Below are 24307 nucleotides of genomic sequence, written 5' to 3' on the forward strand. Positions count from 1 at the left end.
GTGGTGGAATGTCATCAGTTAAGGTGGGGCAGGGCATTTTCACTTCTTTTGTGATTCTTCAGTTACTTCAAGCCATCTGGGCATATACCTGCAAGTCACAGGGGATGCAATGGCTTAGCTTATGCTCAGAGGTCTGACAGATCTATTGCTGCCTTCATTTTTACCTTGTATTTCATTTATTTGTTTTTAAAATTTTAAACTAATTTTTTTTTTTTTTTTTTTTTTTGGTAGAGAGAGTCTCTTCATGTTGTCCAGGCAGGTCTCAAACTTCTGACCTCAAGTGATCCGCCTGCCCCATCCTCCCAAAGTGCTGGGATTACAGGCGTGAGCCACCACACCTGGCCTGTATTTTATTTTTTACTATGGAAACTTCCCAAAACAAACAAAAGTACATAGGATGGCATAATGAATCCCCATGTACCCCTCAGCCAGCTTCGACAGTTACCAACATGTGGCCAAGCCTATTTCATTTCTACCTCTACCCCCTTCCCATATTAGAGTAAATCCTGGACATCGTATCATTTCGTCTATAAGTGTTGCTGTCTAAAAGAGATCATCTTACCTTTCAACAGATGGTAATTGCACTGCAGAACACCACCACGACCAGCCGCTACCTGCGAGTCCTCCCGCCTTCCACGCCATACTTCGCTCTGGGACTGGGTAAGTTCAGTATTTGTAAGTTCATTAGTAGTAGTGGTAATAGTAGTGGTGGTATTAGTAGTAATAGTAGTAGTGGTGGTAGTAATGGTAGCAATGATAGTAGTAGTAGTGGTGGTAGTAGTAGTAGTGATGGTGGTAGTAGTGGTAGTAGTAGTGGTGGTGGTGGTAGTAGTAGTAATAGTAGTGGTGGTGGTGGTAGTGTAGTAGTAGTAGTGGTGGTGGTAGTAGTAGTAGTAGTAGTGGTGGTGGTGGTGGTAGTAGTAGTGGTAGTAGTAGTAGTGGTAGTAGTAGTAGTGGTAGTAGTAGTGGTGGTGGTAGTGGTGGTGGTAGTAGTAGTGGCAGTAGTAGTAGTGGTGGTGGTAGTAGTGGTGGTAGTAGTAGTGATAGTAATAGTAGTGGTGGTGGTAGTAGTAGTAGTGGTGGGGGTGGCAGTGGTAGTAGTAGTAGTGGTGGTGGTGGTAGTAGTAGTAGTAGCAGTAGCAGTACTGCTACTACTTTGAGGATTGCCTCAAAGTCACTTGCTGGGCTTGCTGCCAGTTGCTGACTCCCACCCTGAGTCTACAGCCCGGGCCTGGACTCCCCCCATCAGCAGTCCTTGAGGGCTCCTCATGCTCCACCAGCAATGTGTCCTCAGAGCCTTGACAGCTCCTTTCTCCTGACCGCCTCCACCCAGGCACTGGTCCTGCTATCTCCCCACTCCTCATGCTGCCATTCTCCTCAATCAGGCCCTCTCCATTCCTCACTTAAGCCTCGGCAGCAGCCCCCCAGCCAGCCTTCCTACTTTAGTGTCACAGTATTTGTCTCAAGAACAACTCTGATCATGTCACCCCGTTCAGAAATCTCAAAAGTTTCTCTGCTATCCACCAAAGAAATTCTAAGCCATAGGGCCAGGCATGGCCCCACCTGACCTTTCTGGATGGATGGTGTCATTTCCCCCCAGGTTCTGGCATGCTTACCTGGAGTCGCCACCCTTGCAGCCTGCTCCCCTCACATGCCCTTGTCCTGCCATCAGCGCGGCTTTGGCCCAGAAGGCACTTACAGAGCCAGCCCTGGCAGGGCTGGGGTCTGTACCAGCTGAGCTCAAGCCCTGGTGGCTGGCTGCTCCCAGGATCCTCACTTGTCACTTTTGTCATGCACAGGGATGTTCCCAGGAAAAGGTGGAATGGTGGCTCCTGGAATGACCTGCCAGTACGTTGTCCAGTTTTTTCCCGACTGCCTTGGGGATTTTGATGATTTTATTTTAGTGGAGACCCAGTCAGCCCACACACTTCTGATCCCCCTGCAGGCCCGGAGGCCGCCCCCTGTGCTGACATGTGAGTGTGCACCGTAGCTTCCCACAGATTCAGTTAAGGTTGGAGAGTCCCCATAAGGACTGCCTGCCTCTCAGGTTCCCTTTGTAGCAGCACACAGCTTGGCTCTCTTGGGCAGGGGCCGTGGGTCCTGCAGAGGAAACTGCTAGCAGCTTCTGTAGCCATCCATAGTGTCAAGCCATGATTGTTCTGCTTGCTTTTGGGTTTTCTCAGTGGAGGTTGACTCACAGCAGGGGATGAGGCCAACAGTCCAGCTAACCCCACCATAGGTTTTGCTGGCTTATGAACATCCCTGAGGGGACCTGTGCCACAGTGGGCAAGGAAGAAGTGCCTGTGCACCCTGAGGAGTCCTAACAGGTCGTTGTTGTCCTCGTGGCTGTGGGGGTAGGAGTCCTTAGCAAAGCTGGCTTCAGCTGGGCTCCCTCAGTGACAAGCTTCTACAGCTGGGCATAGGCTGGAATTTGGGACCGTGATCCCCCTTACTTCTGCCATAGCCCCCAAGGACCATGCTGGGTGGCCCTGGCTGAGCATGAATCCACAATGGGCACTGACTTCTGCTGCTCTAGCCGGGAGTGAATAGAGTCCCATGGCACTATTGCCATATGGCCAGCAGCAGCCTGGGCAGAGCCCAAGTGAGTGCAGGGTCAGGACATGTCCCCACTCATCCTCTCTGCATAGGGTGCTGGGCTGGGACCAGCTGTCCTGATCTCTGGCTTACCTCAGGAGAAGCATGACAGTAGGGCCTATTAAGAGTGACCTGTTGTTTCTCTTGCACATGTTCTCCTGTGGCTACAGTGTCACCGGTGTTGGACTGTGGTTACTGCCTCATTGGGGGAGTCAAGATGACCAGATTCATCTGCAAAAATGTGGGTTTCAGTGTTGGCAGGTTCTGCATTATGCCCAAAACAAGCTGGCCACCACTAAGTTTCAAGGTGAGTGATCACAGGTTGCTAACTGGAAAAATTACAAGTCCATCAAAGGAAATAACCCCCAGAGGAACTTACTAGAGTATACCTATGATTGGAAACACACAGAACGCAGAGTGTTGTAAACTCTCTATGCAACTGCCACAACCCGAATGAGAATGGATGTATAAGGGTCCAGTGTTGTAGTTCTGGTTATGTCACTAAAACCTGTACCATGCTGGGCAAGCGGTATCACCTCTCTTATCCTTCAAGCCCTGGCTCAAATGTGACTGCATTCACTCATTCAGTCCTTCTTTATTGTAGCAAATGACTGAATAGTTCAGAGGTTACAAATTGGCTGCCCTTTGGCCAAATTCTGCTGGTATTTGTTTGGCACAGCACTTAACATTTTCTGAGCCAACATTTAAAAATAAGGAGATTTGGCCAGGCGCAGTGGCTCACACATGTAATCCCAGCACTTTGGGAGGCTGAGGCGGGCAGATTACCTGAGGTCAGGGGTTTGAGACCAGCCTGGCCAATATGATGAAACACCTTCTCTACTAAAAATAAAAAATTAGCCGGGTGTGGTGGCATGTGCCTGTAGTCCCAGCTACTCAGGAGGCTGAGGAAGGAGAATCACTTGAACCCGGGAGGTGGAGGTTGCAGTGAGCCGAGATCGCACCACTACACTCCAGCCTGGGCGACAGAGTGAGACTCCGTCTCAAAAAAAAAAAAAAAAAAAAAATGGAGATTTTATATAAAGTTCTACATCTCCAGTCCTTTGAAAAACTGGAAGATATGAAGGCCAGGGCCAGGATTCACTGTGAGCCTGTTGGCCAGGGCTGGGGGCAGGCCCTGTGTACCTTGTCCTGAGTGCCCAGCTCCACCAGTCCCAAGAGCATCCCAGCACTGACACCATCCATCAGCATGCTCACACCATCCATCAGCACTGACACCATCCATCAGCACTGACACCATCCATTAGCATGCTCACACCATTATTTTTCTCATAGCAAAGATATTTATTTGTACCCAGAAAACAAGGGATACATCTAGAGGATGACATTTCAAGATGTTCCAAGAAAGACATTTCACTCATTTCTGTTACTGACCAGGGTCTTGTAGGCATGGGTTTATGTCCCTGGCATGCTAAGTGACTTCTTGTGTAGGCACTGGGGCTGCAGCTCTCGTGCCTCAGGAGCTTGTAGCCAGGGGTGGGTCAGGGTTGGAGGCAGACACATATGCTAGCACCTGTGACACTGGGTGTTACTGTAGGAAAAGGACAATGTGCTTTGGGAGCCCAGGGGAGGGCCCACTCAGCTCACCTCCTGAGTGAGACCTTCTCACACACTTGTCACTTTGTGTCCCAATCACTTGGTGATGGTGTTCCTTGTACCTCCTGTCAGTAGTCAGCTCTTCACAGATGTTCTAAGACTTACTCTCCTTAACCTTCAGAACCTCACCTGGTACCTGGTGATGGCTGAGTAAATGCCTGCTGAATGAATAAGCCTCAGTTTTTTCATTACCATGTGACTGGATGATCCTTAAGTTCCTTCACATTGCAAAATGGATGTTTGAAGGAGAGAAGTTTGCAATCTGAATACTGGCTTTTACAATGTCTTCCACACTGTTGGGTAATCTGCTTTTCTTTAAGGCCATTGCAACCGTCGGCTTTGTTGAACAACCTCCTTTTGGAATCCTGCCTTCGGTGTTTGAGCTGGCCCCGGGACATGCTATATTAGTGGAGGTAGGTAACCAGACATTGGCATATATTTCCTCAACTGCTTGCATGCTTGCATTTGTCTCTGTTTTCATGACTCAAGTGTCCAGTCCCATCCCATATCCCAGCCTTAGTGACTTCTGGGTAGACGCATATTCTTGCATTCTGTAGGGTGATGTCAGATGTCATTTGACTGTCTTATGAGCATTTTCACAAAGCAAATGCAGATAGCCCTAGCATCACATCACAAACCTGAGCCTCGCTAGTCCACACCTTTAGTCTGGGAGCTACCTCCACCAATGTCCAAGCTGCCTCCAAGATCTTCCCTTGGTTCTTCAGTCTCTCCTGGGTCTTCCCTCCCCCAGGCCCCTCTATCATCTGGTACCTGATTATTGGGGTTATTGTGGCTTTGTTCTCACTTGCCTGCTTCATCCTCAGTTTGTATAGTCAGCAAGGCCCAACTCCGTTACGCCTCATCCTGAACCTCTGCAGAAGCTCTCAGTGGTCTGCCCCTGGCTGTGGGCATCTCCTTTCCTAACTGGCCCCTTTTGCTGCCCCCTTCAGCTGATCACACCTGCTTGCTGGTCCCCAGAGGTGCCCGTGAGAAATGGTGATACTTCCTGTCCCTGTTGCAGCACACTGCCACTCTCCCCGATTCCTGGTCTAGGAGTCTGACTCCACTTCATGTGACTGGGTGTGGGCTGCTACAGACATGCTTTGGCCTTTCACACTAGCCTGCCGAGGGAGGCCCCTGACATTCAGGAGCAAAAACCGTCTGGCTTCTGGGGGGTGGGTTTGGCCTATGCCATATCACCAGGTAGTGAGATCCAGCAGCCCTTATTCTTAAACTCAGCTGCACATTGCAATCACCTGAGAGACCTGGAAACAACACCAAGGCCCTACCCCTGAGGTTCTGAGTTCACTAGACTGGGCTGTGGCCTGGGTGCCGGACTTCTAAAGTCCCCCAGGGAATGCTGGTGTGCAGCCAAGTTGGAGTTCAACTGCCACAGCGACTCTGCCATGCTGTCAGGAAGGGCTTCCTCTTATCAGCTGCTTTCTAGTTTCAAGTGCCCAGTAGGTTCTGCAGCCCTAGGATGTGGCTCTCTTATTCATGTCCCTGCTCATCTGATCCCTGATGAGAAACTAGTTCTTGGGATTGAGACTGAGCCAGTTCAGGGGCTTTGTCAGGCCTCATCTACTGCTGAGGGGCAGGTTGGGTCTACAAGGCCCATACACGGGCCAGGTTCCCTGTTCTCTTGGTGTAGTCCAGGACTTGTCACAGGCTCATTGAAGCATTAAGGAATTGGAGCTGCTCTGCCCTGGACATCCCCCTCATCCCATCCTCCTGGGATCTCCAAGTAAAGGAAGAGGGTAGCAGCAGGACTCTTAGGGGAGTAGTGAGGGAGCTGGGGAAGGCTTTCCCCTTGGCATTTCTTGCGTATTTTGTTTACTGATTGTTTGGGGGTTTGTCTGTTCCAAAATGTATTCATAGTTCCAAATAAGAAATACATTTGCATGATTAAAAATTCAAAAGAGAGACTGGGTGCAGTGACTCAGGTCTGTACTCCTAGCACTTTGGGAGGCTAAAGCAAGAGAACTGCTGAGTCTGGGAGTTAAAGACCAGCCTGGGCAACATAGTGATATACTGTCTGTATAGACAATTTTTAAAGTAAAAAATAAATTCAAAAGAGCCAGGTGTAGTGGCTCACACCTATAATCTCAACACTTTGGGAGGTCAAGATAGGAGGATCACTTGAGGCCAGGAGTTTGAGTTTACAGTGAACTGTGATTGAGCCACTGTACTCCATCCTGGGCAACAGAGTGAAACCCTGTCCTAAAAATAAATAAATAAAAATAAAACATTCAAAAGATGTAAACAGGTAAACAGTGAAATGCTCCCTTTCACCCCAGTTCCTCAGCCATCCAGAGGCCATACCTGGCCAGTTTTCTGAATGCCCTTCCAGAGATAGTCTATGCCCAAATAAGCAACTGCACATGTTTTTACCCCCATTTTTTTCTTCACACACAAAGTTGCCCACTCTATACTCTGTTCTTTGCCTTGTGTTTTCTACTTAACTCTATATCTTAGAGATCATTCTCGTATGTTTTAATAACTGCATAGTATCCTACTGTGTGAATGGACCATAATTTAGTTCAGCAGTCTCCTGCTGATTGACCTGAAGATTTTTTTCTGATCTCTGGCTACAAATTATGTATAAATTATATATACATCACTCTGTCCAAGGATGAGTCTACCCACAGGATACAGTCCTTGAAGTAGATTTGCTGATCCAGCGCTTTATGCCCTCATAATTGTAATGCATGTTGCCAAAATCCTTACCATGCGGATTGTACCAATTTATACTTTCAACAGCAGTATGTAAGGGTGTCTGTTTCTTTACACCTTTGCCAATACAGTATATTATAAAACTTAGAAACTGTTCATGGACGTTGTATATAAAAACATATACAAAAATAGAATAATGATCATCCATGTATTCATTACTCATCTTCAACAATTATCAACCCTTGGCCAATCTTATTACATCTATACCCCTCCATTTCCCTCAGACATTCCCCACCCTGCTCTTCTAGATTATTTTGAACAAAATCAAGACAAAATATCATTGCATTTAACAGAATGAAACTAGACCTGTGTCTCTCACCATATACAAAAATTAACTTATTAATAAAATGGATTAAAGATTTAAATATAAGACTTGAAAATGTAAAACTACTAGAAGGAAATGGGGGAAATCTGTATGACATTGGTCTGGGCAATGATTTTTTGTATATGATCTCAAAAGCACTGGCAACAAAAGTGAAAATAGGGGCCAGGTGCCGTGGCTCAGCACTTTGGGAGGCTGAGGTGGGAGGATTTCTTGAGCCCAGGAGTTTGAGACCAGCCTGGGCAACATAAGGAGACCCCATCTCTATAAAAAATTTAAAAAACTAGCCGAGTGTGGTGGCATGCACCTGTGGTCTCAGCTACTTGGGAGCTGAAGTGGGAGGATCGCTTGAGCTCAGGTGTTAGAGGCTGCAGTGAGAAATGATCACACCACTGCACTCCAGCCTGGGTGACAGAGCAAGATCCTGTCTCAAAAAGCAAAACAAACAAATGGACAAACAAAAAAACAAACATGAATAGACAAATGGGATTACCTCAAATGAAAAAGCTTCTACACGGCAAAGGAAACAAGCAACAGAGTGAAGAGACAATCTGTGAAATGGGAGAAAATACTATCACATCTGAGGAGGGGTTAACTCCCAAAATATATAAGGAACTTAATGCAATAGCAAGAAAACAACTTGCTTTTTTTAATGGGCTAAAGACCAAATAGACATTCCTCAAAAGAAGACATATAAATGGTCAATGAGTATATGAAAACATTCTCAACATCATTAATCATCAGGGAAATGCAAATTAAAACCACAGTGAGCTCCCACCTGACACCCGTTAGAATGGCTATTATCAGAAAGATGAAAGGTAAGTGTTGATGAGGATGTAGAGAAAAGGGAATCCTTGCCCACTGTTGATGGGAACGTAAATTAGTACAGCCGTTATGGAAAATAATATGGAGTTCCTTCAAAAAATTAAAAATGGAACTACCATGTGATTCAGCAGTCCTACTACTAGGTATATATACAAATGAAATCTGGCTGGAGTGCAGTGATGTGATCATTGCTCACTGCATCCTCTAACTCCTGGGCTCAAAAGATACCATTTAAAAGATATCCGCACTCTTATGTTCATTGTGTCATTCACAATAGGCAAGCTATGGAATCACCCTAAGTGTCTATTGATAGAGGATAAAGAAAATGAGGTATATGTACACAATGGAATAACAGCCCTGCAAAAGAAGGAAATCCTGTCGTTTGTGACAACATGGATAAGTCTGGAGGACATTATGTGAAGCCAAGCACAGAAAGACAAATACTGCATGATTGCACCTATATGTTGGACCTTAAATAATTGAACTCATAAAAGCAGAGAGTAGAATGGTGATTACCAGGGCTGGGGGTTAGGGGAATTGGGGAAAAAATAGAAAACAAATCATTGCATTTATGACAGCTCACCTTCTGCTCTTTGCCAGTATGAGTGGTAAAAAGCCATTCTTCTGGCTGGTTTTCATTGACATTTCTCTTATTATGAATGAGGGTATGTTTTGTCATTCATTTAAGGGCCATTTGTATTTTGGTCTCTGTGAACTTTATCTTCATATCCTTTTAGCTTGCTCCCTGCTTTTCTCTGGGGTGGAGCTAGGGTAAAACACTTGGCCTTAGGAGTAAGGTGGGAGGTGGCAGGGAGGGGAACAGAGAGTGAAGAGCAAAGAAAGGGGTGTGTGTCTGAGAGGAGGAGGGTGGGATGCGGGGAGGGTGGAAGCCCTTTAATGGGAGGTAACGGAACAACCCTTCTCTCCCCCAGGTCTTGTTTTCCCCAAAGAGCCTAGGAAAGGCAGAGCAGACCTTCATCATCATGTGCGACAACTGCCAGATAAAGGAGCTGGTGACCATAGGTGGGCTTGAGTGTACTCCCAGGGGCAGGGCTGGAGAGGCTGCCCCAGCTCCAGGGGCCACTGACCGCAGTAGCATTAGCAGCAGCCCACCTGTTTCCTCTGTGTGTCAGGAGCGCACATTAAGAATGCTGCAGCCTCCAGGTGCCAGAGTCTAGTTTCAGGCCCATTGCTCTGGTCTGACTTTGGAGACCCAAGCCAATGTGGCCTCCAAGACAGTCCAAGGAGCCTTCTAGCAAGAGACAGCTGGAAACCTGGGGTGAAATCTTTCATTGTTTCATTTTGAAACTCACTTTGATCTCCTTTGGGGAATTGCCAGTGGCTCACACATAAACAGCCAGAGCCACCTCTAGATTTCTGCAGGGTTAGAAGAGGCATCTTAGGAATCGTGACAAGATGCCCCTGGCCGCCCCTCCCTCCCTTCCTCCCTCCCTCCTTCCTTCCCTCTTTTCCTCCTTCCCTCCCTCCTTTTCTCCCTTCTTCTCTCCGTTCCTCATTAATTGAGTGTCTGCTATATGCTAGGTTCTCAAAATCACCTCCTTTTGGTCTTCAAAGATGTGAGAACATTAACCTGTGTGCGGATATCCCCCTTTTCCCTCCAGTGTGAGCTTGCAGGAATCATGGTCAAGGCCAGCTGCATGTGGATGGCGGCATGCGTCCTGCAGCAGCCTTGGCCTGATTTCAGCCCTAGTGAGCCTTCACTGACTTCACTTACCCTACTTTGGCAGGAATTGGGCAGCTGATTGCTTTGGATCTGATCTATATTTCTGGTGAAAAAAGCCAACCAGACCCTGGAGAGCTCACAGACTTAACAGCCCAGCACTTCATACGATTTGAGCCTGAAAACCTTCGGTCCACGGCTAGGAAGCAGCTGATTATTAGAAATGCTACGTGGGTAACCCCTGTGTGTGCCCCAATACCCAACCCTTCTTCTTGCTTACCTGGCCCTCAGTCCCAGTGAGACAGGAGGTCCTTCCAAGGGCCTGGGGAAGACTGGGCACAGAATGGATATCCAAATTCAATTGAGGGATCCAGATTGACCCAGTCTATCATGGAAACCAGTAGCCACTCTTGGCTACTTAAATTTAAATCAATTAACATTAAATTAAGAGCTCACTTCCTCAGTGGCACCAGCCACATGTAGCTAGTGGCTGTCATATTGGACAGTGCAGATCTGTAAGATCTCCATCCCTTCAGGAAGTTATGTTAGATAGTGCTGCCCCAAATCATCCTGGACCATCCCTAGCCAGCCCCAGCTTTCCAGAGAGGACATACCATGCCTGTGTAGGGGAAGCCATCCAAGTCCCAGGGGCAGACAGACTATAGTCTGTGGGTTTCATTCTCCTTGCCATTTATTTCCTGACCTGCCTCTGAGCACTACCATGAAACCAGGACAAATCTCAGGGAGCCTCCCAACCAGGGCTGCCCTGGGGACCCCAGACATTACACAGGACTCTGTCACCTCTCCCCCGGGATAGCTGCAAGTCCTGCCCCTCCTATGCTATGGAGTTGCCACTGTTCCTGTTGGCAGCCAGTAGGCACATATCTTTCTGGACACAGCTGTCCTGGGAGCCCATAACAGGAAAGGCAGAGGGCAGGAATGGGGTTGATGTGGCAAACCTTGGAAACTCATGTGGTGAGAGACACTGCAGAAGATCTTCCCAATATTAGGGGGTGATGCATAGCCTCTTCCACTTTAATGATTGGAACATGAGTTCCTGACTTACCATGTCCCCTGAGTCATGGTAGGTCCAACCTCCAGCTGCCATGGCTGGGAAGCGAGGAGCTCTCTTACATAGTCTCTGTCTTAGACTCCCTCGCCCACCTGCTGCCCCTCCTCCATTGGAGGGTCCTCCATTGGAAGGGTGTGAAGGCTGACCTGGTTTCTTCCTGTTCCTAGGTACTTTCCTGCTCCCTCTTAGAGCAGGGCAGGGAGGCATGGGGTGGAGGGACCTGGGACATGTCCAGCAGAACTGGGACATGGCCTTGGATGTGTTGCCCCCACAGGCACGTGGAGCTGGCCTTCTACTGGCAGATCATGAAGCCCAACCTGCAGCCCCTCATGCCTGGAGAAACCTTCAGCATGGACAGCATCAAGTGCTACCCCGACAAGGAGACTGCCTTCTCCATCATGCCCAGAAAGGGGGTTCTAAGCCCCCACACAGACCACGAGTTCATCCTGAGCTTTTCTCCTCATGAGGTTCAGATGGTGTCATCTCAGTAGCCACACATGGTTGGATCATGTATTTAGACCCCCCACCTGTGTTCTTCAATCACACTGAAGCCACAGCTGGGCCCACCGAGGTGCCATCCTGCCCAGGCCAGCACTTGGCTGAGTTGGGTTGGAGTACACACCTGGTGTGCGGGGCGAAGCAGCTCATTTTGTCTGGTCCTGATCCCAGACTCACCCCATCTGCAGCAAGACCCTTGGCCGGCTTCCTCCGCTCTGGGTGTCTCCCACATGTCTACTATGGCAAAAAAACATTACCATCCCCACCCATACCACAGCATCCCCTAGAGAGAGTGAGGTGCAGGGACCTGAGGGCCAGGTTAGCACAGCGCTGGCCCCAGCATGGAGGGAAGCCCTGTGGGCCACGGTTAGGCTAGAAGGGAATTCGAGCTGGGCATGAAAAGGATGCTCCGGGGCCATTGTTAGTGGGTTTGGGGCTGAGATGAGTGATCCTGCCTCTGGTCCCAGCATCCAGCTGCCTCGTTGTCTATCCTGGGAGGGTGTGGTGCTTCAGACACGTTGAGGGGCTTTGTCAGCATCAGGAAGGCCTTTGCTTCTTGCCCCCAGGCCCAGCTGAGACAGGCCCCTGAGTCCTGGCTCATGTTCTGGCAGCAACTTCACTTTTCCTAAGGAGGGGAGGAGGCAGCAGGGAAGCAACCCTGGGTTTTCAGAAGGTCCTTCTGATGGCTAGGCTAAGGGGAGGAAGAATTCCTGCCATGCCCCAGCCTTCTCCAGGACAACCTGCTGGAACGCAGTGGTGTTTTCAGGGCACTGTGTTTGCCTTGCAGCTGAGGGATTTTCACAGTGTGCTCCAGATGGTGCTAGAGGAAGTCCCAGAGCCTGTAAGGTGAGAGAAACTGGGCCCTGGATGAGAAGTGGGCAGCTGGGCCTTCCCCCACCTTGGGGGTTCTCCTGGGGAAGGTATCAGGTGAGGGGGAGTGGGCAGCCTGGCCCCCGCAGGCTTTGGGGAGTGAGAGCATTTTTTTTGCCTTGCCCTGGCAACCCAGCCCTACAATGGGCTGAGCACACTAAGCTCGCTAAACTCACTATGAGGCCACCCCAGGAACTTTGGAGCTGTGCCCCAGGCCCATTGTTGCTCTTGGGGAGCCAAACTGGGGGTCCCTCGGTGGTGGTGAGTGCGGAGGAAAAGCTTTGCCCCCCATGGTGTAAACCTTCAGGCTGGGGCTCCAGGCAGCCCAGTGCAGAGATCCCAGGCTGGAGGGCTGCAGATGGTCCCTGGAGGCAGCAGGGCAGTGCCCCGTCCCAGTCCTTACGCTAAACCACTGTCACAGCCATCGGTGCTTATCACCTTTCAGGCACTGGCTAATGCCTCTGATTTAGGGGGCTCAGGAGCTGTGGGTTAGGCAGTGTTTTTTTTTTTCACAAGGCCAAACATGTGGGACAGAGGCAGGGACACTCTAGGATGTGCTTCCAGGTGTGCCGGCTCCTAGCTAACGGTGGGTTTGTGTTTAGTTCAGAAGCGGAGAGCCTGGGGCACTCCTCCTACTCTGTGGATGATGTGATTGTCCTGGAAATCGAGGTGAAAGGCTCAGTAGAACCTTTCCAGGTTCTCTTAGAGCCATATGCCCTCATCATCCCAGGGGAGAACTACATTGGGATAAATGTGAAGAAGGCTTTTAAGGTAGGTCGTTGTCTCTCCCCTGCCTAGGCTGGCCGAGGCAGTGTTGACATGAGTGCAAGTGTAGGGAGGATATGGCAGGAGGGGCAGATGGTAGCAGCCACTGCATGGAGGCTGAGGCTATTCCCAGGGCTTTGAACCCAACTTGACTTGCACAGATGCATAGGCCAGGCATGGCTGTCTTCTTTTATCAGCCTCCCAGAATCCTCTGAAAGTTAGGGCTATGGAACCTATTCCCATCCTTGGCAGAGTATGTCAGCCACAGGCACTGCAGTGTGGAGGGAGGGTGCTTTTGGGTTGGGAGGCCCATGGCTTTGGGTGGCCAGGAATTAGCCGGGAAGTGTCATATGGACTCTTTACGAGCCCACAATCCTACAGTCCTTCAGCAGGTACAGAATTGACATGAAGGGGCAGTAAATGGGCAGCCTGGTCTCGGGTGTCTTTCAGATGTGGAACAACAGCAAGTCACCCATTAGATACCTGTGGGGGAAGATCAGCGACTGCCACATCATTGAAGTGGAGCCCGGCACAGGGGTCATAGGTACCTTGAGGACTGCCGGAGGGGTTGTGACCTGCCTGGGGCTGGCTCAGGAAGAAATCTTCAGAGTTAAAGGGGCTTGTGCAGGGCTTTTGGTGTCCTGTGACTGCTCTGGCTGAGGCCTGGGATGTGAGGGAGATGAGAAGTCTGTGCAAGCCAGATGTCTGGGCCCAATCATAGGAGGAAACTGCCTCTGCTTCTCCTCTCCACCTCTCCCTTTCCCTCTCTTCTCAGAGCCCAGTGAGGTCGGGGATTTTGAGTTGAACTTTACTGGGGGTGTCCCTGGCCCCACAAGCCAGGACCTGCTGTGTGAAATCGAAGACTCACCCTCGCCAGTGGTGTTACACATTGAGGCTGTCTTTAAGGTGCTGCAGGTGGAGCTGGGCAGTGGGGTGGGCCCAGAGAGGTGGCAGGGCTGGGACACTGAGCCATCCCCAGGTGGCCCAGTGACAGGCCCTCTGGGTGTCTCAGGGGCCTGCCCTCATCATCAACGTCTCAGCCCTTCAGTTTGGTCTGCTCCGCCTGGGGCAGAAAGCCACAAACTCCATCCAGATCCGGAACGTCAGCCAGCTCCCAGCCACATGGCGCATGAAGGAGAGCCCAGTCTGCCTCCAGGAAAGGCCTGAGGATGTAAGTCAGGCACTGCTGGTTCCTCTGGTGCCCCCACAATGAACCCGTTTAGCTTGCCCTGGTGAAACTTGCCCTGGTGTGTTTAGATCAGAGCTTCGAGGCTGGTGGAGGAAAAGCCTGCCTGGTGACTTCGGCCTGGCGGTGCCTCCTGTTCTCCCCATCGCTGAGGCAGCTCAGCTCCTCTCTACAGCCAAATGTAATCCCCCATCAGCATTTCCTGTGCCTTTCACTACCATCGGATTTAGAAATAGGGCGTGGGTTTCTCCCTCAGAGCCGTCTGAGGCAGGAAGAGATGGGCAGCTAGGTTGGGCAGGAAGCCTCCAAGGCTGCTGCTGCTCCAGCCGCATTCCCACCTCCTCCCCACTCTCTGGAAGGTTCGGATCCTCCCAGGGATCTGCTACCAGATGGCATCTGGTCACAGGCTGGCAGCCCAAACCCAAGGCTCCAAAAAGAAAATTCAAGATTTATTTCGACTCAAATAGCACTTTTCACTATAAAAGTAGGAAAAAAAGCAGCTAAGTATTATCATAATCATATTTAAATGCAGTGGGCGATCTGGAACAAGACAAAGTCACACAAATCACCAGCTACTCGCAAAGTGCCCGCAGTGAGTCATACATCACCGCCCCTTCACCACGGCATGGCTGCAGCTCCCTGGTGGACTGCACATGTGAGACCCTGGCCATGTCTGGTGACCACACTCTCCTTCTGGCTGCTTCCCACCGAGGTCCCCATCCTGCTTGTCCACTTGCCCTCCAAGTCAGAACACCGCACACTTTTCCTTCTGTATTAAGGAGCCCAGGGAAGACAATCCAAGCCATGCATATACCTTATTTTGCTAGTGTGCATTCCCTTTCTGCAGGAAAGTGGGCTTTCCTTTCTATTCCAGGGAGGCCTCGCTCCTTTACCTGATGGCCTATAGCTGGGCACTCTGAAACCTAGAAGTTATGACAGTGTGCATCAAATTGCCAACGCCATTGCCAAGTACCTGTTACACAGGCTTGGAGTTCAATACTTTCCCTCCCAGGGCTCATCGATCTCCCACCATGGATCCTGAAACCACAAAAGACTAAGGCTGGGGCTTGGGCTGGGATGGGGCTGGGGGCAGGGTGGCATCAGTATCTTTAGTGTCCATGTTATGTTTAGCCAAGAACCCTTTCTTCAAATGAAACTTTATGCAAAAGCCCAGAACATAGAATAAACTGTGACTGCTCCAGCCACCCAGAGACCCCCTTGTTAGGCACCTCTGCCCCATCCTGCTTCTCCCCACATTCCAGTCCCCTGCACTTCTAGGGATTTCCTGGGATTTTCCAGAGCACAGTTAGAAGCTTACAGACCTCAGCCAGCCTCCTCATTTGATAGAGGAGAGACTGGAAGGGGCAGGGCTTCCCCAGGGTCATACGGCTGATGGGTAGCGGCATCACATCTGATGCCTCTTGTCTAGTTTTCAGTCTGTGGTGTTCTCCCACTGTGAAGAATAACTATGTTTTATAATGGAAATAATTGCCAATGTTATAGTATTGTAAGATAATTCCCTCTCTACAGTTCTCTGCACTCTATTCTTTTGAGCTCTCAAAAATAATGTTGGGATTTGGGGTTTGTTAGATGGTCTCAGATTAGGGGACACAGAGCTGCTGAAACCCAACCCTAGACTACAGCCACCCCCAGAGCTCCAGAGCTCCAAGGGAGATGCACATGAGCAACAAAGACAAAATAAAGCAAAGTGGCTCCTTACAGGGACAAGTGTCCTCTCTCAGTCAGGGCAGGAAGAATGGAATGTAAAGAGCCCTCCCCAGATGGGGACACTTTTCTTCCTGCTCTTTCCCTTCCCCTCTCCCTTTGTGTGTGTGCGCCTGGCATGGGAGGAGGAGCAGACCGGGGGCAGGGTGGGGGTGGGGGCGGGTAAATGAGGCTGAGCCTGCAGTAGGGGACAGAAGGAGGGGGTGGGGGAAAGACCACGTGGGTGCAAAGGAGAAATCTGGCCACAACAGACTCTCCCCTCCCCTAATCTAGTGACCTGGTGGCTTTCCTCAGTTGAAGCTGCTCAGAGGGCTACCCCCCTAGTTTGGCTCACCAGCTCTCCTCTGGCTCCCCAGCTCTCCCCATTTTCCCTGGAGCACCTCCCTCCACCTTCTATCTGTCAGATCTGGGCCAGGGCATGGGGCCCTCTGACTTATGTATTCCTTTACTTGGAGACTCAGTTTCTATGCTCTTAATCCTGAGACTCTTGTGGCTGTGGTCCCCCACCTGCTTGCCTGTTTCTGGATCCCAGATGGCTCTTGGAAGAGCTGGGGCAGCTTAGGAGTGACTTTGGTTAGGCATGGCCAGCCCCCAGTTCCTCTGCAATTCCAAGTGTCCTCAGTGCTCATCCTCCTGAGTGTTCTCCGGGGCAGGTGTCTCCCTTCGACATTGAGCCTTCGAGTGGCCAGCTTCACTCTCTGGGGGAGTGCAGGGTGGACATCACCTTGGAGGCCCTGCACTGCCAGCATCTGGAGACCGTCCTGGAGCTGGAGGTGGAAAATGGGGCCTGGAGGTAAGGGTGCCGTGGGAAGAGCCACTACAACAAACTCTGCATATTCGTGATGTATTTATCTATATTATATATTTATCTAGAGATGTTCTGGATTTAAAACTATTGAATCCAGAAAATTAGTATTCTATAAAATTTGTAAATTACAGAAAAGAAACTCAAAATGACCCATAATCCATTCCCTAGGGATGATCCACTGATAATATGTATATATCTTTCTAGGGTGTGTGTATTAAAGAGATGTAAATTAGTATAACTACTTTCGAAACTACGTTAGCATCAGCTAGTGTTTGCCCTTCTGAGTATACTCCCAGGGAAATCCTTATACATGCACAGTGGGAGATGTGTGCTCATGTTGGAATGCTCAGACTGGACTGTTCCTACAGGAAAAACTAGAAAAAACCACTGTCTGTCAACAGGAGAATGGACATTTAAAAAGTGTGACATATTTAAATGAGCACATACCACTGTATTCTGGGAGGAACATGCTAGAGGTTTCAAAGGTATTAGTAGTATTCCTTTTTTTCTTCTTCATTCTCCCTCCACTCCCCCACTTCCCTCCTTCTCTTTCTAGTGGAATACTTCTCACATATATAAAAACAGAAAGAATAGTATAATAAACCCCCACATACTCTTTCCTCCCTTCAATAATTGTCAACTCACTGCAAGTACTGTTTCATCCATATCCCCTATCTCCTTCTCCCCACTCCTTCCCAAATTATTTTCAAATAAAATATTCATTTTCCTGCTGGGCATGGTGGCTCACGCCTGTAATCCCAGCACTTTGGGAGGCCAAGGCAGGCAAATCATGAGGTCAGGAGTTCGAGATCAGCCTGGCCAATATGGTGAAACCCCGTCTTTACTAAAAATACAAAAATTAGCCGGGTGTGGTGGTGCTCGCCTGTAGTCCCAGCTACTTAGGAGGCTGAGGCAGAAGAATCACTTGAATCCTGGAGGCAGAGGTTGCAGTGAATGAATATATATATATATATTCATTTTCTTAAGCTGGCTGGTGATAATATTTTGTTTCTAAAGTTGTGTGGAGGTAGTACACAACTACCTCCACATGTTGTTTTATTATTCGTTAAACTATATATATGTTTAAACTGTATATATGTTTTATACTCATTTTTGCATATATTTGGTGTTTCATTGTAAAAACATTTAAATGCTCATTTAAATCTCTATGGATGCTCTTGAATTATGCTCCAAAAAGACTGTGTCATTTTATACTTCTGCCTACAGTGTGTGAGACTAGCCATTACCCCACACTCTCACCATGACAAATGTTATTGGACTTTGTATACTTGACCATCTGACAGTTGTTCAAATGTCCCCTCCTGTGATAACAAATACAGGTCTAGGTATGAGTCTTTGCATTGGTCCTTCAGGGCAATTTGTGGGCATTAGATGTGAAGGCTAAGTCGGCCTGCAGCTCAGGGGAAGGGCTTTCTATTAAGTCTTTGCTTATTTCCTTTCCTTTTCTGTCTCTCTTCTTTCTCCTGAAAGGACCTGTATTATCAGAATGTTTACAGTAGCAGGTGATGGAAACACAGACATTACCAACTTAGGCAAAAAAGAGGAAGCATTGGCTCATGTAACTGGGCATTCCCACCTTGCTGAATCCAAGGGCCCAACACTTTTCCCTTTGTCTGGTCTTCTGCTTCCTCTCTTTCTCTACCCTCTTTCCCCCTTCTCTACCTCCATCCCAGCCCCAACCCATCTGCTGCTCTTTTTTTGTGGGCCCTTCTCTCCCCTATTGACAAGGGCCCTTCGCACTCTGCCTTGGGGAGGGGCCACTTAGAGCTCCGGGCTCACACACTCCCACCTTAACAACCTCTGAGAGCGAATCTGGCTCTTTGCAGAGATAGGCCCTGATTGCTCTTGCTCTTGTGTGGGTCATGTACCGGCCCTTTCCCCTGCTGGGTGACAGGGAGGATCTGTCTCCAGAAGAGGCAATCATGTTTTGAAATTTCAAGCTTTGTTGTTCCTGCGTCTTTCCTTTTCTATAGTAATCTGTTATAGTCTTATCAATGCAACAGCCTCTCAGATTCCCCCAAGAAAACGAATTTCTGTTTTCCCAGATGTTGGAGTTCTTCTTTACTTTTTGAGTTTTCTTCTGCTTCTAGTAATCTTTGCCTGTCCAGTCCTGTTTTTGAATGGAGGAGGAAGTTGATTTGCATAAGGAGCTGGTGGTGTAAGTTTCTTCTGAGTAAAAGGGGGTAGATGTGGAGAGCACCCCTATTCTAAGGGGTGAAGTACATGTGAGTCACCACCCTCAGAGCACACAGCTAGCCTGAATCCATCAGAGAAAGGGACCTTTGGGGGAAACAGCCCTAAACAAACAGTGGAGAAAACCCACACTGGGCAGCTACACAAATCAATTCGTGCCTTCATTCATAAATAAGAATGAAGGAATAGCATCTTTCTGGTTGTTTCTTCCTCATGACAGTTGAGAGGTCCAGTGTTACTGCAGGCTCTGCCCTGGCCTCTCTCCAGCATGATACCCACAGTCTTCAGTGGGGGCAAATACTGTGGCAGCCCAGTCTTTTTCTTAATTTTCAATTTTAATTTTTATTATTTGTACAAATTTATGGGGTACATGTGCAATTGTGTTACGTGCGTAGATTATATAGTGGTCAAGTCAGGGCTTTAGGGTATCCATCACCCAAATAGCATACATTGTACTCATGAACTAATTTCTCATCACCCATTTCCCTCCTATGCCCTCACCCTTCCGAGTCTCTGTTGTCTATCATTCCAATCTCTATGTCCATATGTACATGTTTTTAGCACCCACTTGAGTGAGATCATGTGATATTTGACTTCTGTGCCTGGGGCAGCCCACTCTTCCATGTGTTGCTCTGAGCTCTGGGGCTGGAGCCCTGACCTGGCTAAGCCAATGGATCTTCAGCAGTGCTTTGCTCAGCTCCCCTGCCCTTTGATGCCCTCATTCCATCATTAAGTATTGCATTGCACGTAACCTGTGCAGGGATTTCAAGCAGCAGTTTTGTTCTCCTCTGTTTTATCAGTTAACCTGATCACATTATTTCTTTCTCCTATTTTCTTTTCCTTGTTTGCGTAACATTTTATTTGCTTTATTATCTTTTACTTCAAAATTTTCACAAATAGGGCATTTGCTAGATATTACATTTCTTTGCATTCACAATTTGTCTGTTTGGCACAAAGCTAGCTTTCTGCCTGTGTCAGCTTTGAATGTGCCTTCCTCACTAAGCTTAATCATTTTTTAGCTTAATCATTTTGATTTAAAGTGAGATACGTACGACTCTTCTTTTCACTTGAAGACTTAGAGGCTATTGTAGGGTTATCAGTTGGTCTAATTTCAATATTGTTGTGTCTCAAGAAATAGGGAGGCCTGAGGAGAGGGAGAGAGATGGGAATGACCAGTAAGTAGAGCAGTCAAAACGCACACAGCATTTACCAGTTGAGCCCATTATCGTATATGATTGCTGTTTATGGCACCCCAAAACAATTACAGTAGTAACATCAAAGATCACTAATCACAGGTTACCATAACAGCTATAACAAAAAAGTTTGCAAGACATGACACAGAGACATGAAATGAGGACATGCAATTGGAAAAATGACATTGATAGGCTTGCTCAATGCAGTGTTGTCACAAATCTTCGATTTGTAAAAATCACTATCTGTGAAGTGCAATAAAGCAGAGCATAATAACATGAGATATGTTTGTAACTGAATTTCTTATATAGGTCAATTTAGACTTTTTTCTTGGCCAGGCACAGTGGCTCATGCCTGTAATCCCAGCACTTTGGGAGGCTGAGGTGGGCGGATCACCTAAGGTCAGGAGTTGGAGACCAGGCTAGCCAACATGGTGAAACCCCATTTCTACTAAAAATACAAAAATTAGCTGGGTGTGGTGGTGCACACCTGTAATCCCAGCCACTCGGGAGGCTGAGGCATGAGAATAGCTTGAACCTGGGAGGCAGATGCTGCAGTGAGCCGAGATTGTGCCACTGCACTCCAGCCTGGGCAACAGAGCAAGACTCTGTATGCCCCACCCCACCCCCCAAAAAAAAGATGTTAGTTTTTTTTTTTTTTTTACTCAGTTTTGGTAGTTTGCATCACTGTAGGAATTTAGGAATTTGTCCATTTTATCTGTTATGTAATTTGTTGGTACATAGTTGTTAGTGGTATTCTCTGATAATTATTTTTATATCTGTATGATCAGTAGTGATGTCCCCACTTTCATTCCTGATTTCTCTAATTTGAGTCTTGAGCAAATTTTTCTTGGTCAGTCTAGTCTAGCTAAAGGTTTATCAATGTTGTTGATATTTTCAAAGAACCAGCTTTTGCTTTTGTTGATTTTCTGTAATATTTTTCTATTTTCTATTTCATTTATCTCTGCTTTCTAGTCTTTATTATTTCTGTCCTTCCACTTGCTTTGGGTTTAGTTTGCTCTTCTCTCTCTAGTTTCTTAAGGTAAAAGCTGAGGTTTTTGATTTGCAATGTTTCTTTTTTGTTTGTTTGTTTAAAGAAAATTGTATTTACAAATATAAATTTTCCTCTAACCACTGCCTTAGTTGCATCCTATAACTTTTCATATATCATGTTTTCATTTTCATTGATATAAAAGTATTTTCTAATTTTTCTTGTGGTTTCTTATTTGACTTGTTTATGAATGTGTTATTTAATTTGCACATATTTTGTTTCACAAATTTCTTTCTGTTGTTGATTTCTAATTTGATTCTATTGTTGTTGGAGAACCCACTTTATATAATTATAGTCCTTTAAAACTTATTCAGACTTGTTTTATGGGCTATTCTGGAGAATATTCCTTGTGCACTCGAGAAAAATAATGTATTCTGCTGTTATTGTGTAGAGTGTTGCCTGTTAGTTCTGTTTGGTTTATAGTGCTGTTTAAATCTTCTATTTCAATGTTTATCTTCTGGTTAGTTGTTTTTCCATTATTAAAAATGGGCTGTTGAAGTCTCCAACCATTATTGTTGAATTGCTGATCTCTCCTTCAGTTCTGTCAGTTTTTGCTTCATGTATTTTGTGGTGCTGTTGTTAGATACATACATGTTTATAATTGTTATATCTTTCTAATTGATCTTTTTATAATTATAAAATATCCTTCCTTGTCTCTAATAACCATTTTTGTCTTAAAGCCTATTTTATCTAACATTCATATATCTCCTGGAGCTCTCTTTTGGGTACTGTTTGCATGATATATATTTTTCCATCCTTTTTCTTTGAAACTATTTGTGTCTTTGAATCTAAAGTGTCTCTTGTAAACAGCATATACTTGGATCATTTTTAAAAAATCCATTTTGCTAATCTCTGCCTTTTGATTGGATTGTTTAATCCCTTTATATTTAATGTAAATACTGATAAAGTAGAACTTACATCTCCCATTTTGCTATTTGTTTTCTGTATGTATTTTGTGTTTCCTGCATTCCTTGTGTTTCCTGCATTCCTCCATTATTGCCTTCTTCTTTGTTAGATAGGTAGTTTCTAGTATGCCATTTTAATTTCCATGTTTCTTTTACTTTTTAAAAAGTTATTTTCTTACTGGTTGTCCAGGGCTTTACAGTATATCTTAATTTCAAAACAGTCTGGTTTAGATTAACACCAACTTAATTTCAATAGTCTGAAATGTTACTGTAATATAGCTCAGCTCTATTCTCTCCCCTTCCTTTGTACTATTATTGTCATACAAATTACGTATTTAAACATTATAGGTTTATCAAGAAAGTTTTACAGTTATTGGTTTATATAGTTGCCCTTTAAATCAGATAGAAAAGTAAGCAAAAATACATTTATTCTGTCTTTTGTATTTACATATGAATTTACCTTGATATGGTTATATCAGTCAAGGCTTAATATTTATTTCTTAATAACCTATTAAGACATTTATTACAAAGAATCAGCTTACACAACTATAGGGACTAGCTAGGCAAGCCTAAAATCTGTAGGGCAGGTTTTCAGGAAGGGCATGCTGGCATTTTTGGGGACAAGATGAAGCTGTTATAAACACATGGAATTTCTTTGTCTGGGTAACCCCATTTCTGCTTTTAAGACCTTTTAGTGGCCAGGCATGGTAGCTCACCTTTGTAATCCCAGCACTTTGGGAGGCCAAGGTGGGAGGATCACCTGAGGTCAGGAGTTTGAGACCAACCTGGCCAATACACTGAAACCTCATCTCTACTAAAAATACAAAAACTTGCCTGGCATGGTGGCACATGCCTGTAGTCCCAGCTACTCGGGAGTCTGAGGCAGTAGAATTTCTTGAACCCGGGAGGCAGAGGTTGCAGTGAGCCAAGATCGCACCACTGCACCCCAGCCTGGGTGACAGAGGGAGACTCTATCTCAAAAAAAAAAAAAAAAAAAAAAAGACCTTTCAACTAATTGAATTAGGCCCATCTAGATTATCTAGGATAATCTCCTTTACTTAAACTTAACTGATTATGAACATTAATCATACCTACAAAATACCTTCAGCCGTTCAGACATGTAAAGAGCTTGCCCATCAAGCTCCTGCTCTCACAACAAGGAAAGACTGAACAAACTGAAACAATGATTTTTCTTAGATCTATCAGAGAGTTGAGGTTGCAGGACAAGTGGCCACCCCAAAAGCTGGAGATATAGGCAAATACTGAGAATACAGATCAGTTTACCTGAAGCAGAAGAACACTTAAATGGTAGTTTCAACAAATTCCTGGTGGCTAAGTGTAGGCTAGCTTAAGAGTTTAAAAATCCTGGGGGCTCTGTAGGTTCTCATGGTGAAAACTGGAAAAAAAAATTCTCTCTTGTTTAGCCAGGGTGGGATGGGGAGGGGAAGTAACCATTCTGAAATATGCCCAGAGGAAAAGTGAAATAAGCCACTTTGAAATAAGCCACTTTGAAATAAGCCCAGAGTGTTCTTGCAACAATTTCTCTTACACCCGAGATTTCTACTTTTTGAGCAATTATAAATGGTACTATATTTTAAATTTCGATTTCCACATGTTTGTTGTTAGTATATAAAAATGTGATTCATTTTTGTATATTGATCTTATATCCTGAAACTTTGCTGAACCCACTCATTAATTCTAGAGTTTCTAAAAATATAGATACCTTGGGATTTTCTACATAGACTGCATGTCATCTAGAAATAGAGACAGCTTTACTTCTTCTTTTCTGATCAGTATGCCTTTTGTTTCCTTGTGTTCCAGCTACCTTCCTGTGTATGCTGAGGTACAGAAGCCCCATGTGTACCTACAGAGCAGCCAGGTGGAGGTTAGAAATCTCTACCTGGGTGTGCCCGCGAAGACAACCATCACACTTATCAATGGCACGCTCCTGCCTACCCAGTTCCACTGGGGCAAGGTGAGTGAGCCCACAGCATCAGGCAGCAGTCTGCAGCCCTCAGCCACAGAGGCCCACGTAGAGGGGGGCATTGTCCCCCAAATATCCTCACAGAACAGAGATACTCAGCCTCCCTCCCACAGCCTGTCCCTTGCTCATAGTGTACAAGAAAGCTCCTCAAAGGAGCAGCATATCTGGTCCAGCTTTTTCTTGCCCTGCCTCTAGGGAATTCCAGCTCCCTGACCAAGAAGGAGTTTCTGGTGAACATAGCTAGAGCCTCCCAGCCAACATAGCCCATG

The 24307-nt window shown here is 46.7% G+C and overlaps 1 protein-coding gene across 25 annotated transcripts in view; it reads left to right on the forward strand.

Moving 5' to 3' along the window:
• DLEC1 (DLEC1 cilia and flagella associated protein) overlaps positions 1 to 24307 on the forward strand; it is an 82497-nt gene that overhangs the window by 43499 nt on the left and 14691 nt on the right. For 13 of the 25 annotated variants that reach the window (XR_010155159.1, XR_010155160.1, XR_010155161.1 and 10 more), the window contains exons 7-20: positions 573 to 660; positions 1800 to 1973; positions 2766 to 2902; positions 4530 to 4622; positions 9022 to 9112; positions 9838 to 10000; positions 11117 to 11309; positions 12128 to 12186; positions 12813 to 12981; positions 13426 to 13519; positions 13751 to 13881; positions 13988 to 14146; positions 16540 to 16679; positions 23876 to 24029. Coding sequence is in view for 18 of the 25 variants with exons in the window: in XM_054681674.2 (XP_054537649.1) it covers positions 573 to 660; positions 1800 to 1973; positions 2766 to 2902; positions 4530 to 4622; positions 9022 to 9112; positions 9838 to 10000; positions 11117 to 11309; positions 12128 to 12186; positions 12813 to 12981; positions 13426 to 13519; positions 13751 to 13881; positions 13988 to 14146; positions 16540 to 16679; positions 23876 to 24029 (1845 nt within the window). In the remaining 7 variants the exon portion in view is untranslated. Of the gene's footprint in view, positions 1 to 572; positions 661 to 1799; positions 1974 to 2765; positions 2903 to 4529; positions 4623 to 9021; positions 9113 to 9837; positions 10001 to 11116; positions 11310 to 12127; positions 12187 to 12812; positions 12982 to 13425; positions 13520 to 13750; positions 13882 to 13987; positions 14147 to 14693; positions 14754 to 16539; positions 16680 to 23875; positions 24030 to 24307 lie in introns of all 25 variants that reach the window. The other 12 variants (XR_010155155.1, XR_010155154.1, XR_010155156.1 and 9 more) reach the window with 1 other exon arrangement.

This window comes from Pan troglodytes, chromosome 2, assembly GCF_028858775.2.
Source record: "Pan troglodytes isolate AG18354 chromosome 2, NHGRI_mPanTro3-v2.0_pri, whole genome shotgun sequence".
NCBI lineage: Eukaryota > Metazoa > Chordata > Mammalia > Primates > Hominidae > Pan > Pan troglodytes.